Raw genomic sequence first — 17,186 nt, forward strand, 5'->3', positions numbered from 1 at the left:
GTGAGCACTCTTTCAGCAGTCTTCTAGTGTCAAACTGCATAAACATCATTTTGCTCTGTGAAGCTCAAACATCCAAGTAACAGTAAGAAAAGCACATTTTTGAATGGAAGCAGACTTTAACTATATAAGACATTATTAAATAAATAATTGCACGAAGAAAGGCAGATATAACAAGTAATATGACCATGAGATTGTGAAATAATCCAATAAATGTTTAAAACTCAGCTCATTGTTACTGCTGCTCTGGTCCGAATGAGCAAACAGCTCAACCGACCTGGAATTAACTCCAATGCTATCGATGAAAGAATATTTCATAATAATGAGCTGAGTTTTAAAAATGTATTGGATTATTTTACAATTTCATTATTATATTATACATTTTGTCCATATTTATTCATATGATTGATTTATACATAATGTCTTTTAAGACTTTGGGGCTTCATATTCATTGAGATTATGATGTTTAATTTGTGGTTTTAGGTGTTGATTTCACTTTATGGTCATTATGGAGGTTTTAGTTTGTGGTGTGTCCACTCTTTATATAAGAAGGTGAATGTTAGACACACATTTGTGTATATTTTGATAAAAATGTAACAATTTGGAAGTCTGGCATTCAAAATTAACGTTCTCATCACACAGGTATAATTGTCAATGTTTATCATATATATTATTGAATATTATCTCAAATGTATTAATGTATAAATAGGTAATGGTCAGACTGAAGCTATTTTTTACCACTTCATATACTAAATCAAGACATTGTATTTCATAAACTGACACATTTTCTTTGTAAAATATTAATCTCTGAATTAACTATATTAACTATAGCTGTAAAAAGATGAGTTGCATTATGAAAGTAAGTAGTAAGTAAGTGATTATCAAAGTAAATAAGAGTATAAAATGTTAATACTCAAGTACAAATACCTCAGAATTGTACACTAGTACAGAGCTTGTGTAAATGTACAATACAATACTACAGCTTACAGCATTGACTTTCATGAGGGTAGGATATATTGCCAGGCAGTTGTACTGGATTACATTAGTTTTAGCTAGGTGGACCTAATGAACTGGCAACTGAGTGTATTTTCCTATGAAGATTAGGATGAAAAGAAAAAAATGTTGCACTTAAATCTCAAAATACCACAGTAAACAAAGTACTTCAGAGGCCTGCGGAGTTCCTCTCGTGAACACGGGTATTTTGACTGTGGCTTACCATTTACATTAAGCTTTAATTATGGTTAGAGAGGCGAGTATTTCTGACAAGGCCTTCTCATGAAAGATGTAGAAAAGAAAGAAAAAAAAAACATCCCTTCATTTTTTTATTCTACATTTAATATGATGAAAACAAGGCCCTGTACAATCCACCTTCGCAGTGAGTACAATAATTATTTTACATTTGTACACATTAGAACATGGTGCTAGACTGGATCCACCCGTTCAAAATGCAGTCGAGAATGAAAAAAAAAAAAAAAAAACCTCTTTGAAACTTGCTCCACAAGGAACCTTCCATTCAAAGAGAGGAGATACTTTTTTGGCCGATCATACAGCAGGCCTGAAGTGAAAAATGTGTCATGATAGACTGAAGACCATCTATGGAGCTTTTATGTGCGTCTTGTACCCCTGATTGATCCGTTAGATAAAAGCATGCTGTGAAGCTACAGCTCTTGATCTCTCTAACCGCTAGTACAGACCTGGCAAAATATTGTATCAAACAATGGCATTAAATACTTCAGCTATGTGAGGTGCACTAACAACCTCAAAAAACAGACATATTTGCAACATAAATTAAGCACTCTTCATGTTTTCTCAAGTACTCAAAATGTATTTCACTGCCGTTGTAAACCAGGTCTGTACCAGTTAACACTTTGTTCTCTTCTTTAAATTTAAAATCCTCTAGGAGGACAAAAAAAAAAAAGAAAAAGAAAGAAAAAAAAAAGGCCAAGAGTGTCTGTCAACCTGTACAGCCATCATTGTGCCACAAAAACACAAACATAACACATTGACATCAACATTTAGAACAGGGGAGTGAATTCAAATGTTTTCTTGGTCTCCATGTAGCCGTGTGTTTGCTTAGTAACATGTTTACGCTCGCTCTCGATCCTCTGTTGAGATCAGCACGTAGCTAAGTGGCAAACAGGCTCACGCAACTCTCTCCAAAGGCCACAATAAACATGAGTTTGTACAAAACTAGATCCCCTCCTGTCTTTTCTCTTAGCAGAAGAAATCTAATATTGCTAGAAAACTTCCTCATCTTTTGCATGATTTTTTTTTGTTTTTTTTTACACAATTTTATGGAAGAAAAGTTAAGCTTCCCAGTGTTTCCCAGAATCAATGATGAAAGCATTTTCCAAGTTCTTTCAAACGCATAGCAGTCCACAGAAAACAAGGCTCGCAGTTTTCTCTCAACTCGATGTTAGCTTTCACTGAATTCACTTGTTTTACGCTACGTAAGTGTACACTTTGCGGTCCTCCGGTGTTCGTGCCAAATATTCCCTCTCAATGAGTCCTTCAATGCGCTTCTTGATGACTACAGGACTAGGGAGGAATCGTGCTCGCAACTGCTGCGTGACCTGTGGAGAAACCAAACACAGTAACAATCAGAACACCATGATCACCTTATTTCATTTCATTGTCTGTTCATTTAAAATACTGAATTCTGAGAATATTTGTAATGTCAAGACTCCCTTCATTAGATGTCTAGGGAGTTCAATATCTACTTCATTCAATCCCAAAGGCTCAACTCTTGTACTTCACAAAATTTGCCACTAGGGGGCTCACTACAGGACTGACACTGTGCTAATGTGGAAGTGTAAAATCACAACAACAAATTCAGGTGACTGACCTCTGCTACTAGGATGTTATGCTGCATCTTCTTTCTGGACTTCATGATGCGTACTATGGCAGCTTCGATCTCATGCTTCCTGTCGTCGTCCACTTTCTGTCGTGTCTCCTTCCTCTCTGGGTCCGACTCCCCCTGTTTAGCAGCCACTGGGAGGTGCACAACAACGACAACAACAGGAAAATAAATGTAAAAGCCAAGGAGTGTGACTAAGGGAATTTAAGGCACTTTTTAGTAAGTAAATGCTTTGAACAATTTATAAGGTGAAAACTTCATGAACTTGGTTTTTTGTACCTGTCTGGATCTTGACACGGTGCAGCTTGGAGGTAAACTGGTCATTGACTGTAAACACGTGGCCATTCTCAATCTCCTTGGACTTGGGCTCTTTGGTGAGAACTCTCTGAGTGGGTTTCCCACAGGCCAACGACTGAAGCGCTCGCACCAGCTCCCTCTCTGGGATATCAGTCTCCTGCTGGATCTCCTACATGGTGGAAAGATCAAGAGATTAAGATATAAGAGACACACAGTCAGGAATCTTGAATTTATATTAAAAATGCGGACAAATGTTTATGCAAAAAGTACAATTCTCACTGAAAGAAAATAATCTATAGCCAAAGTATATGGATTAGAGAGGAGACAAGAGATACTGTAGATGTTGAAAGTAGTCCAGTTAGGTGATAAAACATTTTTTATTCTTCTAAAATCATCTATTATCAGCCAACAGACTGTTGTTTGTGTTCTTTGGCATCAAATTTTGCTTCTGTGATGCAGGTGAAACCGTTACATACTGCACCACTGTGAAGGGGCATTAAATTCTGTACCTCAAAGACGGACTTCTCTCTGTTATTGAAAAGCATGAGGATGGTCATCTGGAAGGTGGAGACTTGCAAGATGTGCTTCCTGGTGTTGGAGCCTGTTACCTGGGCGCCTCCCACTCCGACCTCTGACCCATCCTCCTGTTGACATGTTGGGACCAACGATTAAAATTTAAAAACAGATTCACAGATTCAGAATTGCCTCGCACAACATGGAAGGAGATCAGACTGATGGTGTAAATACTTCGAGAAAATTACCATAATTACTTGAAAAAAATGACACTACGAGCGCAAATTACTACACAGATCATCCTCAGTAAAACATATGCAGTCATTTTAACACTCATTTGTCACCATGTTTATTTCCGTTTACCCCAATGTTAAAGTGAGAATGAGATGTCTATACTTTGTCAACAAAACATTGATACTGTGGAAAACTGAAAATGCACTTTTGACAATGAATATTAACCTTGTTATTTTCCATTGCACACTTAAGACTTTTCATAAATCCTTAATAAAACAAACTGCTCTATGGTATTGATGAGAATACAGTATTAAGCATCTGAAACATTCTGGTTTTCCCCTTTAAGGGTGCACGTACCTTTTTGATGGGACCGTAGAAGGTGGCATTTAGATCTGCAGAGCCCATATGGTGCTGCAGTGTGAGTTGTCTGCCGCTGTGCTTACCGAGATAAAACCTACAAGCAGAGTGGAGTCACACTAGTTTAATGTCTATGAATCGTCAATGTGCCTTTATCAATCAAACTCAAGTATTGGTACGTTATGCAACAGGCCCTGCAAGAATCAAATACCTTGTTTATACAACATGGCAGCAACTTATGACAACTAAAATTTTAGAAATGGACAAGGTTGTAAGTCGACCTCTGGTCAGCTTCCAAACCCTACTGTGTTTTACTGACTTAAATCTCTTGTTTAGATCACACAGATGCATTTTTGAAAGAAGAATTGGACTGAAACCAAAGTGCAGCTATAAACCAGACGCACACAAACACACACACACACACATCAGCAATTAACTTGTGAACAACAGACAAACCTTCTAAAGACTTCGAATGCATGTCGCGGTGAAGGTGGGATGTTGCACTTGGGTGTTGCTGATTGTGTTGGCCAGTAACCTGTGGTCAAGACTCTCACAGTGAGATCAACTCCTCCAAGTGACACCTGAAGTTAGAAAAAACAGCAGACACACAGTCAGGATTTTCAGACTGCACCCATGCTGATGTAATTGCATTCTGTAGCTTGATGTAATTGTGCACTGATTTTTAAATCAGTGCAATTAGAGGTTCAGAAACGGATAAAAAGATGGAACTTAATGAAGAGAAGAAAATAACAGAAAATTACAAGAGAGCATTGAAATGATTTAGGTACGTGTGCTGTTTATCTGAAAGTGATCACTGTGTTACATCTTTGCAAATTCAAACTCTCTTAACTTCATTTGCATGAAGATTTAGATGAGTTTAAAGAGCTTTTTAGCTATGGACTCAATAGTTCACTAATTTACTACAACGTGCTAAACATGAATCACAGTCTTCAATCTACAATAACAACTAAATGCAGCAATAATGTTGGCAATGGTGACAAAAACCCACGTGACAGCACAGCATGAGCCAGAAATTAGCACCATGTATTCCCAGGGCATGGATACTTAGGTGCATAATTATATTTATGTAACCGAGCAACGCAGCAATGCTCAGTCAGTCAAGCAGCCGTGTACTGATTACAGAGAGCAAGCAGGCTCATTATTTCCACAGAATTAGTTGTGGTGTGTTGTGTTTTCTCACCCCAGTTGTCTGTAGATGTTGTCTAAACTCATCCATGGTGGTGTTGGAGATGCTCATATCGCGGAACATGCCTTCCAGTTTAGAGGTGAACTGACAGCCGCACTCGGTCTGAGTAAAGAAGACCAGAAGGATTACAATCTTTACCGTCAGAGTTTAAATTCCCAGTAACACGATCACACTGATTATCTCAACACATAAACATATTTTAGTATCAGCTGACTCACAGAAAAAAATTACAGTGACGTAAAAGTAGAAGAAACAAAAATAATTTGGTCTCATCTATAGGCTTTTTATTCAAACAAAATATTGACTGAAATCTCATCTTTTTACTCCAAAGAACATAACGTGGTTACATCACACTCCTGCTCACCTTAAGCTTAGAGATCATGTTCTTCTCTGAGTCATCAGAGACGCTCTTGTTGGTGAGCAGCCTGCGAGCGAGGTGCTGCTTGTAGTACCTCTCAAACACATCCTTCTCCTGCATGAAGCGGAACAGCACCATGGCCTTGTCCAGTATAGACTCCACCTCCTGCTCTGTCAGCTGGACACAAATAACAAAATGATACAGGTTACACAGGACGGTCATATTAGGGTGATATGTGGTTTGGTGTAAAATCAAAGGGGTTTTATGTTGCAGTGTGGAAATAAATCCTCAATAAGCAGGTCAGTGATATCTGTCAGTGTGTCCTAAAATAAAAATACAGATCCAGCAGAGAGCTCACCCCTTTTACTCCTTTCTTCAGCTTGTCATCAATGAAGAGCGAGAGGTACTCAGGCGAGCGAGAGTTGAGGTTAAGGAAGTACTCAAAGTCGCCAGCAATCGTTTGTTTGAAGAGCCGGTCATTATTAAAAGATTCCTGGAGGAAACGGTCAAAACGCGACTTCAGGTCCAGCAAACCCTGTGGGAAGGAGGCAGGAAGACAGGATTGGGTGGGGATAATAGAGCACTAGTTTGCTTTAGCAATAGCTCAACACACTAATTACAGCTTCAATAAGAGTGACAGCAAAGAAGAGCAGATCTCATTAGAAAAAAAATGGCGCTGCTGTCTGTTAGAGTGAGACTAGGAGCGTAGGTGTGGAACTCAAAACCAGCAAGACTCAAAAATGAACAGACTTTAAGTGCGTTCCCTCTAGTCGCCTCAATGACTTCATGTGTTAAAAGAGTATAGTGCAACAACACAGTGTGGTTTGAAGGCAGAGACCACAATGGGTTGTGGCCACAAACATGGGGTCAGAGCAGTTATGGAAAAGCATTATGATCACAGCGCTGCACGCGATGGTGTGTCACATACTAAGCCAGGGGATTTCTTATGATAGCCTTTAACAAGATTAGATGTTAGTGTGTCCAGTGTCTTTTTCCACTCTCATTGATCCTGAGAATATGTGGTGCTCTTAATGAAATGATCAACTCTGAATCGATTGAAAATTTTACCATGATGTTCCTGCAAATTCACGAGACTGAGCAGAAACACTGTAATGTCTCCTGATGACCCGTCGTCTCACCTGGATGTAGTCTACGGGGTTCTTTCCTTCTCCCTCCTCTGACACAAGAGCCTTGCCTTGCTCCCGCAGGTATGAGCTCATACACTCGCACATGGTCTTCAGCCCATTGGGAACCCGACTAAACAGCTTGTACATACACGCCAAATCTGTGGATGGACATGCATGAGTGCACACACACACACACACACACAAAATCAATTTCCGCTGACTGAAAAAGACTGAGCAGCTGAGATCTACTGCAAAGGAAGTTTATTTGTGCAGAGTGAATTTAGAGTGAACCCATCATCACTGAAGCTGAAACACTACAGTCCTAGTTTCACTAAAATCTAATCATCAAAATTAGATTCCGTGCATCATATTAGTTATATGAGCAAAGAGCAAAACACAAACACGAAGCACAACTCCGTCCTCATCACTGTGACTGATCCAGTGAAACATCTACTGCAAGTGACATTTACAAGGTTTATTAAAGAGAGTTAGAGATTTAGATTTCCATATTTTATAGAGCAAAGCATGAGCTTTCACTGTAGCTTGTGAGGATATAATTTTCACTGCTAACAGTGACACCGAACTGCTATTCACAAATGACCGAGCACTTACCGTCTGTCTTGCCATTCTTGAGCATGTGGACCAGACCCGAGTTCTCCATCTCTACGATGGTCTTCATGTGTTTGGAGATGAGCTCTCTTTCCACTACCTTGACGATGGGCTCCTCTGTGGATTTATCCAGGCAGTGCATAACCCGCTCGATCTCCTCATTAATCCTGGCTTCCACCTTCTTTATGTACACGCTGGCACTGTTTTCTGCAAGGAACTTTTGGCTTTCCATCTGAGTGAAAAAAGAAATGACTGTGAGCTGCAAATGACAAAAATGTTTCTTGAATTCCTACACATGTTTTGGGACTTCATGGATCAGGTAATTTAGATTAATTTATAGCATGTTGTACCTGAGAAAAAGATTAACGTTAAAACCATGTGTTATTTATTGAGCACCATCTCTTCAATAAATACCAGCAGAGAAAAAAAAAACTACTGTGAAAATTAAGTTGTAAACATAACTCATTGCACATTAGCAGCAGTCTATAGTGTATATCCTATATAGAGCCGTGGTGTAAATTCCTTTACACAGATGTTATAGGAATCATCTGTGTTTCTACAGTATTTTAATATTCAATAGGGATCAAAATAAACAATAAAGGGAGAGAAACACTGTTACACAAACCTGGAAAAATTCTGCAGACATTTCTAAGAAAGGTGCCTCAAAGTCTTCTTCATAAACAGATCTCCCTTCAAGGCCGAGGATCATTAACATTTGGCAGGCATTTCTGATGGCGCCCCTGATGGAGACAAGAAGCAAAAGATTCAAGATTTGAACTTATTATACATTAAGTTCAAATGTATACAAACAAACGAGAAAAAAAAAAGAATTCAGTAACAAAAAAATATTGAGTATTGAGGCTTTAAGACTGCCAGATGACAATATTTAAAGTCAATTAACTGTATCACAAAAAAACCCTCACACCACAGTACATGAGGCTTGGAAAAAAGAAATTTATGTTTCTAAATGTCCGAGGCTTTGTCCAAATTAACATCCCAGTATGTGTAATTGCAACAGATGTACTTGACAGCTCTTTTATTGTTTATGCCAAAAGCATGCTCCTCCTGTCCACCTCTGATGACAAATGATGAAAGGATGTGAATACTGTTTTATTCCCGATTGATGTGCAACTGAAATTAAATTAAATTGTCAACTGTATTAATATATGCCTCTTCAAAATCAATTGCTGGTAAATTAGGTAGTCATGCAATCAATCCTGTCTGTGTTTGTTTGGCTACCTGTCCACCACCTCTCCCTTCCTTTCACGTGCGATCATGTCCAGCAGGGTTTGTCGTAGGTGGTCTCTGATACAGCCGTAGCGAACAACCTGATCCCTAAAGATTATAAGACCCAAGTTGTAGACATTCTCTACATTATTCTGCTGAACATACACCCGGTCCTGTGGGAGAAAAAAAACACACACACACACACACACACACACACAAAGAAGAAGAGTTAATGTCCTGGACAACATTGGATACATGCATTTTCCCCTCACATTATTGCCCGTGTCTTTTATCTACTTAAATGTGTTTCTGTCATTATTTTATTATTTATTATTGTCAAACTGCATTAGATTCAATCTCCTATCGGCTCCTCATGTTCTGTGCGAGTATGTTGTAATTGTGGTTGGTTTAATTTCAGTGTAACATCCTAATCCCACATTTCGCTTTCATAAATCTCACTCATGTATTGACGTAACAGTTGTTATGACCAGTTAGACTGTTAACTGTTAAGACCAGTTGTTTACAGAGTGACATTTATAAATCAGACCTGATGTTCTTCGCTCCACAGTGACGATTCAACAACAACAGCACTATAAAACAGTTTCAGATTTATTGTCAAATACATATAAAACTGTAGCTGGAACTGTACTGGTGGATCTCTTTAGTCAAAACACATGTGGATAACGAGGACCTGAAGCATGACTTGCACAAGTTTTTCTAAAATAAAGATCAGTATTCACTGTCATAGTTCTGTTGTGGTCTTCTTACTCATGTGAGCCATTATTTAGTCTGAAGTTAAGACTTTGTGACGGTTTAAATGTATTCAATGAAAATCTCAGGAAACATCAGCTGCTCACCATGTACATCAAGATGTCTCTGATCATCACCATCGCCGTCTGATGGTCATTCCATGCCTGATTTAGAGTTTGGAGGAAGTTATTGTTTAGAGAGTTCAGGACATCTTCTCGTACCTTTGGGAGAGACAGACAAACACAGATGCATGAGATGGGTATATTACAGCAAGTTCTGCAGTGTTAGTGACAACAGAATAAAAAAAATCAAATAAATGAAATAAACACCCCTACATTAAGCTCTAACTTTGTAATTTCTTGCTCATGCAGTCTTTTATTGTGATCCTACTTTGCTGTTCCTTTCATACCCTTTCTCTACTACTCAGGCACACAACAGCTTGATAACAGTCACACTGCAGTGTGACTCAGCACTGTAAACTGTAGAGTAGATTCTTAAGGGCACACCGACCTCCGCTTTATTCTCCTTCTGTACAGAAATGATGAATTATCACCTGTGTTCCTATTATTACATGAGATCAACCTCCACAGACGCACTAACTGCTTCTTCACATCCAGATCAAATGATGAGGTGTAAGGAGGAAGCAAATGTATAAATCTGAATATGACTTTCAAACAATGACACAATGTGCACACTCATGGGTTACTTAAAAAAGTCATTATGAAGCTGCTTTTATGTTAACCACTTCTGAAAATATCTAATTTTTCTGTGGTATATCAGAGTGCTGCTTCATTATATTTAACAATAGACATATTAAAACGAAATAGATAAGCAAAGCTCTTCATCTTCTCTACAAATGTCATATTAATTCTAAAGTTATATCCAGAAGGATGTGAAAAACAGGGCAAGAAAGCATAATAATGTACAGTACCACAGACTGTAAATAACAGTAGTTCAGTAGTAGTTCCTGCGGTTTCTGACTAGAGATTATGGAGTCAAATGACTGTGTTTACAGTTGTCGCCATGTTTTTGTAGTTGGAGCAGCCAGACCGCTGGACAAGGATGGAAACAGTAGAGCTGGTGAAACATGATTGCAACCTGCTACAGAAGTCTTCATCATACTGTCTAAACTATTATTCGAAAAGACAGAAGGAATGTCTGATGCTAGTTCAATTGGATTATGTGTTAATTAAAACAGGTTTGTTGCATTTTAAGCAGCTTTCCATGAAAGTGATCTCTGGATCATTAGATAATAAAAACACACTCAGGTGTCAGTTCTCCCTCCTTTGATCTGTTGCTCGTTGACATTCCCCGACCGCTAATTTACTACGCCTGCCAAGTTGAGAATGTGCATTTAATTAAGATGTAAAACCATCTGGCTGTTATTCAACAGCAGCCTGCTGAAATATTGCTCACTGGGTATCTTCACAGAAGCATTCACTACAGATATCATGGCCAAGAGATGAGGTTCGATTTCCACACTGACATGGCCAATCATGGCTAGATGTGTTACTGATTATGTACAACAGCTTAAGAAAAGCATTTACTGATGGCTTCTCTTTAACATATTAAAATGAATTCAGAAACAAATTAATCTCAGTTACAGGATCAGCACTGGATTTCCATCCCTTGTGTAATTAGTTTTTAAACAGATAAAATAATCTTATTCACTCATTTGGCATTTCTATTCATTTATAGTGGATTTCTCTAGGTAAATAAATGTTAGAAAAAATGTTGTCAAGGTGTCAATCAAAAAAATACTGATTTCCCTCTCTGAAAAACAACAAAAAGACAACTCTAGGACCCTACCCACAAACATGTGTACTTCCTGTGCAGTCATCCATTCACAGGAATGGGGAATCTATCAAAAAGGAGGTCTGAGTGATCCCTAAAGAGTCTTGCAAATCTCCCATCACATTAGAGAAACAACCTCTGAATCCTCTGTAGGTTTCCAACTTCATTAAACACTCACTCGCCCTCATGAGGCTGCTCATGAATGGAATATCGCATGTTTTCTGCCATTTTTTCTTTGTTTTAAACAAAGACAGTAACACAAATATGAAGTTCATGACAGATTCTGTTTAGCACCAAGAAGGCTACTGAAAAGAGACTCCATCTTAAATTTAGCTGCATAATTCAACCAATAGCTCTGATTATATTTAGATATGATTGTGGTAATTGCAGAGTGACATGAAGACCTACGGGTCAGTTTGTCACCACAGACTTTAGCAAGATGAGCTTATCTTAAACATGAGTACGTAGCGGTAATGATCTTTTATACACTTGAGTTAATACACCAAAAACAGGAGCATAAAGCATGAGCTGTAATTCACTCTGCAGTGTGTCTAACCAAACCTAGGAGGAACACCTTGCTGTGTGTTAGAAAGAAGCACAATCACTTGCCTGATGATATGTTTATGGTTTAAGAGTTGCTCACATGTCTACTAAGGTGTAACAACCTTGTCATGAATGCAAACATCTGAATAATCTGGTCTTATCAAAATATACTCTAATGTTCTGCAAATGTGTTTGCCCGTCATCTGTGTTAGTCTTACTTTGTTGATAAGGTGTTCAGTGACGACCTCCCGCAGGCCCGTGTAGAGCTTCTCTCCGTGTTTGTGGAGCACCATCGTGTAGGCGTTCCTGTACAGCTCCTCGAAGCTCAGCCCACTGTTGTTCTTCCTCTGAATTTCCTGGATGGCATTCTTCAGAAGGTCCCAGATGTTGTTGACGTACTTCTCATCCATCGTCATCTGCAAAAGGTAGCTTAGGTTAAATAAGATCACCTATGATTGTTTGTAGCAAGACTTAGCACCACATAAAAGCCTCCACATACAAACAGACTCCTGCCTCTGAGCAGTTTTGTCTTTAGATTCTTTCAGCAGTGGACATGTGGGTACACAATAAATGGTCTACCAGGTTAGTTCTCCTTATTAACTACATGCTTGGTTAAGGTCTACAATATTTCCTAATTATCAATGCACAATCTACAGCAATACCCCTACAGCTCTCCTCCCTCTGCTGACAAACATCTTTACTCTCTGTGCAAACATCTGTTAGCTTGTTATACCGCAACATACACTGGGAAGGGAACCTTTTCGCTATTAACTGAAACTCCAAGGCGATATGCATTATATGTATTGCCCTCCACAATTTCCACCAAACATATGCTTCAAAGTATAGATGGCTAGGATTAGAGCCATGTTTGTTGTTTTCCCTTGAGGATTCTTTCTGACAAGGATGCAGAAGTCTTACTAAGCCTGAGAGGAAGAAAGTAACCTGGAAAAATCAACTCAGGGCAAAAAAAAAAAAAAAAAAAGGTCCCATGAGCTGCCTTGCATGAAAGATTCCCAACACTGTTAACAGCTCCAAGAAAAGCTGCTATCATGCCAGCTCATTTGAATCTATAAACAGGAAAAATCAACAGTGGCTGCACCTAATGACTGTTCCTTATCGATTAATACACTGATTATTACATGACTGATCAATCCATTGTTTTGTCTATAAAATGTCAGAAAATTTTGAAAAATGTCCATCATAGCCTCACAGAGTGTGTTGTTCTGTCTGTCTAACAATCCAAACCCCCAAAATATTCAGTTTACAATTGTAAAAGGCCAAGAAAACAAGCAAATAATCACATTGTAGAAGGTACAGAGAATTTGGGATTTTATGCTTCAATCGACTAATCGATCAACTGACAAATCGTTACAGCTATCAATTAATGCAAACTCACACATCTAAAAAGACTGAACATGAGTGAACCACAGCACTAACTGTTATAAGTACTAATTTAAAAACAGAAATGTAACAACTAAGCTGATGCTGTAATACTGAGCATTAAGTTTCCTTTAATCGCAACAGTGTCGTGTGTGGCTGTTAACACCTTTCCGTTTGTTTTGACAGATGGATATATTTAGATATCTGTGGTGTGCTGTGTCTTAACCACTGGTAAAAGAATACAGATCATTACCAATTAAGGCAGCTTCATTTTGATTGGGTTGAATTCTGTCTCTCTCTGTCTCCAATTTACTTTTTACTTTAATCCAATTGAACAGTATAAATTGTTGAGATAGTGACTGGGAAAACTATCCCATAAAGGGTATTATGTCAGATGTTGAATTTCTACTTTAGACAATTCTGACATCATTAGCCACATCCTAAGTGTCTATGAGGAAGACAAGGGACTCCTGATCAGAGCGATCTTAGCCAGAGCAACCCCTTATGTTGCTCTACGAGCATCTGCATGTAGAGATTAGATGCAAAACGCTATTCTTTATTCTTTAAATAGGACCCTCAATTTGTCTCATTTTGATTTAAGAATGTCCATATTTGTGTAATTACTCAACTGGGATTCTGTTTTGCATATTTCTGAATGGGAGATGAGGTTCGATTTCCACACTGACAAAACCTGATAAGTCCTCATTGGTTCATTGTGCACATTGAATCCTACTGTAACTCAACTTTTATTTAGATTTCAAATGCAATTTAAAAGCTGCTCAACTTAATTTGCACAATGTGGTTGGTAAATTTGTTTGACTTGTCATGCTTTAGCCAATGAATGGGGAAGGCAAGAAGAAAGGATTTATCCGCCACAGCATTCTTGTGGGGTTCCCAGAAGACAAAGCCATGTTGGCCGAAGAAGAAACCCCTGGTGAGGAGGAACAGTATGTGCCTCTTCTCTGCAGACAAGCCCAAACACATGTAGAAGAGCTGCTCTAGCAGCATGTCTCTGTCAGGACTGGACCACATTCAACAGGCTCACATGAGTTGAGGTCCTCCCTGTATTAACACCAGGTAACTAGTACGCAGCCACTGTCACACCCCTTGAAATCCACCATTCACAAGCTAGTAAGCAGACAAATATCTGGTTAATGTACAGTCTCACTCAGCCAGTCACACACTGGCTGGAATTCAATTTTATGCAGAATGAGGTCAGTTCATAAATGAGGTCTTTCAATGACTTGCAGACAAAGGGGAGTGCCAGGTGGACGAGGAGAGCACTCACACAATTTTAACTCTGCAATAATGACAGAAACAGGACTTTATTAATATATTCATTCATGCAAACCTAGAACTAGGTTAGCTGGTTTGTTATTTGTTAGCATCCATCTGCAGCTGTGGTCACGTCGCTGCTTGTTTTTTTCCCTTTTTTGCATGCAGTTAAAAATCTACCTGGCTTTCAGTGCATAAAAGTCACATTACAGCCATGAAGACACAAAGACGTTTTTATAAAGAAAGACAAAAGCAGTCAAGACAACAAGTGTCAGGAGCCAGAGCTAATGCTAGCGCAGGCTATGTCGACACATCCAATCAACGAGCTAACGTTAAAGGAGTTGTGACACAGTTAAAGGAAACAGACAACGAAAGGTGATTGTTTAAACTTCTCACTGAGCTGGTAATATTTACAAGAAAGCCTCTTAAACAACCGACCAAGAGTGGGGGCAACGGGACATTTGTTTACGGATAGGCAAGTCATATCTGCTAGCATGTAGCCAACCGGCCAGCCGAGACCACGGCGCTCGAGTCACCGCCTGGCCGGCTGGCAGAGCTCCTCCTGCGGCGTGCACTTACAGGAAAGGCCCGTATCCTCATTTTGGTGTCCTTCTTGGTGCCGCCTTTGCTGAGATTGGACATGGTTGCCTCGTCCGTGGGCTCTGTTATTCACATGAAGGTGTTCTCCAGGGAGGGACGGGGAAGGGAGGGTGACTACAGGTTTGTGGAGCAGCCCGACGAGCTTTCACTCGACCTCGTAGCTCCGCGTCCCGGCACCTCAAGTTTATTGTTGACAGCCGAAAACGCCAGTTTTGGTAGTTCTTCATACAGCAATGGCGGACTACCTGCAGTTCTCATTGCGCAGAGCTCGCGCACTCCAACTCACGCGAGAGATCGATAATTAGGGAACATTTTGCTTAAGATTTCCTCCAGATGTGTCTTAAGATGTATAAAATACTTTACTTTGAATAATAATTAGTGTCTGGCAATCTTTTTTCCACAAAAAACTTATTCTTCCTTAAAATGACATCTACTCATTCTCCTTCATTACACATTTCAGAATCTATAAATATGCAAATATATTTCCTCTCTGAAGTTTAACAGCTGGACACAAGATGTCTCCTACTGGAGGCTTCAAGAGTCCACATCACACCTGTATACGTTGAATATTGGACCAGGATTGGCTCTAAACAATTTGTGATGTCACAAATCATGCTCGTAGGCTCGCCCCTTAAAACTGGATTTTCAATGAGCACACAGAAACTTTCAGCTGATGAATGTGAAAACAGCCTTCAAGTGTCAAACTCTGCACATACATCATTCTGCACAGTGAAGCTCAAACATCCAACTGAAGGAACAAGACGAAAAACACATTTTTGAGTGGAGGGGGACTTTAATTTTACTTGCACACACACATATTACAAACAGTTCAACAAAAACTGATATAGGGAACATTTATGTAATTGTTTTATTTAATTACTCTATTGTGTAGGGTCCAGTAATTCTGCCTGTATCTGCTGTTTTCTACAATTGAAACAGTGTCTCTTTAGTGGTGGAAGGACAAGTTCACAATTTTTCAAGTCAGATGCCGATATAAACACTGAAAGAGGTTTTCCTCGCTGTAATGGTTCCACATATTCATATAGGCTATTAAAATGTCCCCTTTAAATGTGCTTTCAATGTAAGTGATGGAGGCCAAAATCCACAGTGTGTCCACATAGTCATTTTGTGCTGAAATTCATTTTAAAGTTTATCTGAAACTTATATGAGGCTTCAGCAGTCTGAGTTAGTCATATCAAGTGGATATCTGCCACATTTAGTCTCTTTAGCATCAAATTCCCTCTTTGTGTGTTTCCCTGTTGAGCTGGAGCTTCATATTAGCTTTCGCTAAACTTTTAAATATGTTTTTGCTTAGAATGAGGCCTGTGGATTTTGTCCCTCATCACTTTACATTGTAAGTGCATAATGAAGGGATCTTCTAATGATCAGTATGAACAGGAAGAATGACTATGGAAAAAAACAACAAAAAAAACCCAAAAAAACTGTTGTTTTAGGAAAGACCTGAAAAATTGTGAACCGGCCCATTAAGTAAAACAAGTAACACAACAATTTTAAAATACACCATTACATGTAAAAGTACTTATTATACAGAACAGCCCCTTCCAGGCTGTTCTATTTTTACATAGACTGTATATTTTAATATTATTATTACTATTATTAAAGCATTAACATGTAAGCAGCATCTTAAGGCTGAATAGCTGGAAGAGGCGCCGCTAATTTCAAACATGTAACCAGAACCAGTGAATCATTTTTATAAGATGATCATATGTTTGTGTGTTAAAATGTATCAGCAAAGTAGAACTGTGAAATAATTATAGATAGAAGTGTTGAATAGTTGGAGTGGGCTGAAAATGACAAATAATTATTATTTTAGCCTACTTTATTTAAGTAACATAAAATGGAAGTACTCAAGTAAAGTATATGTTCCTCCAAACTGAACTTAACTTCATTACTTGAGTAAAGTTACTCAGTTCATTTCCACCTTTGCTCTTCTTTTTTTATTTTTCTCCTCTTTCTTTTCCTGTGCTCACTACCATTACTATTGTATGGTAAATGTATTTCCTAAATTAAAGATTTTATTTCATTATTACTTTTTAACTG

The 17,186-nt window shown here is 38.7% G+C and overlaps 1 protein-coding gene across 1 annotated transcript; it reads right to left on the reverse strand.

Annotated features, from left to right (window-relative positions):
* Window positions 1-1,876: 1,876 nt before the first annotated feature.
* Window positions 1,877-15,382, reverse strand: cul3b (cullin 3b). Its single transcript, XM_042413805.1, has 16 exons — window positions 15,105-15,382; window positions 12,089-12,286; window positions 9,641-9,754; window positions 8,796-8,956; window positions 8,182-8,296; window positions 7,560-7,788; window positions 6,960-7,105; window positions 6,179-6,355; window positions 5,827-5,997; window positions 5,457-5,564; window positions 4,712-4,836; window positions 4,256-4,352; window positions 3,661-3,795; window positions 3,134-3,320; window positions 2,843-2,988; window positions 1,877-2,570 (listed from the first exon to the last, which is right to left on the reverse strand). Exons 1-16 carry the CDS (start codon window positions 15,165-15,167, stop codon window positions 2,439-2,441), a joined length of 2,304 nt encoding a protein of 767 aa, XP_042269739.1. The 5' UTR covers window positions 15,168-15,382; the 3' UTR covers window positions 1,877-2,438.
* Between the last annotated feature and the right edge of the window lie 1,804 nt (window positions 15,383-17,186).

Source organism: Thunnus maccoyii, chromosome 6 (assembly GCF_910596095.1).
Source record: "Thunnus maccoyii chromosome 6, fThuMac1.1, whole genome shotgun sequence".
In the NCBI taxonomy this organism is placed as follows: domain Eukaryota; kingdom Metazoa; phylum Chordata; class Actinopteri; order Scombriformes; family Scombridae; genus Thunnus; species Thunnus maccoyii.

Excerpts from the sequence above, each read along its gene's own strand:
- cul3b (XM_042413805.1), bottom strand. The coding sequence starts at position 15,167 with ATGTCCAATCTCAGCAAAGGCGGCACCAAGAAGGACACCAAAATGAGG. Across the intron at positions 9,755-12,088 it reads CTGAACACCTTATCAACAAA|GTACGAGAAGATGTCCTGAA; the intron begins GTAAGACTAACA and ends TCTCTCCCAAAG. Across the intron at positions 7,106-7,559 it reads CAAGAATGGCAAGACAGACG|ATTTGGCGTGTATGTACAAG; the intron begins GTAAGTGCTCGG and ends GTCCATCCACAG.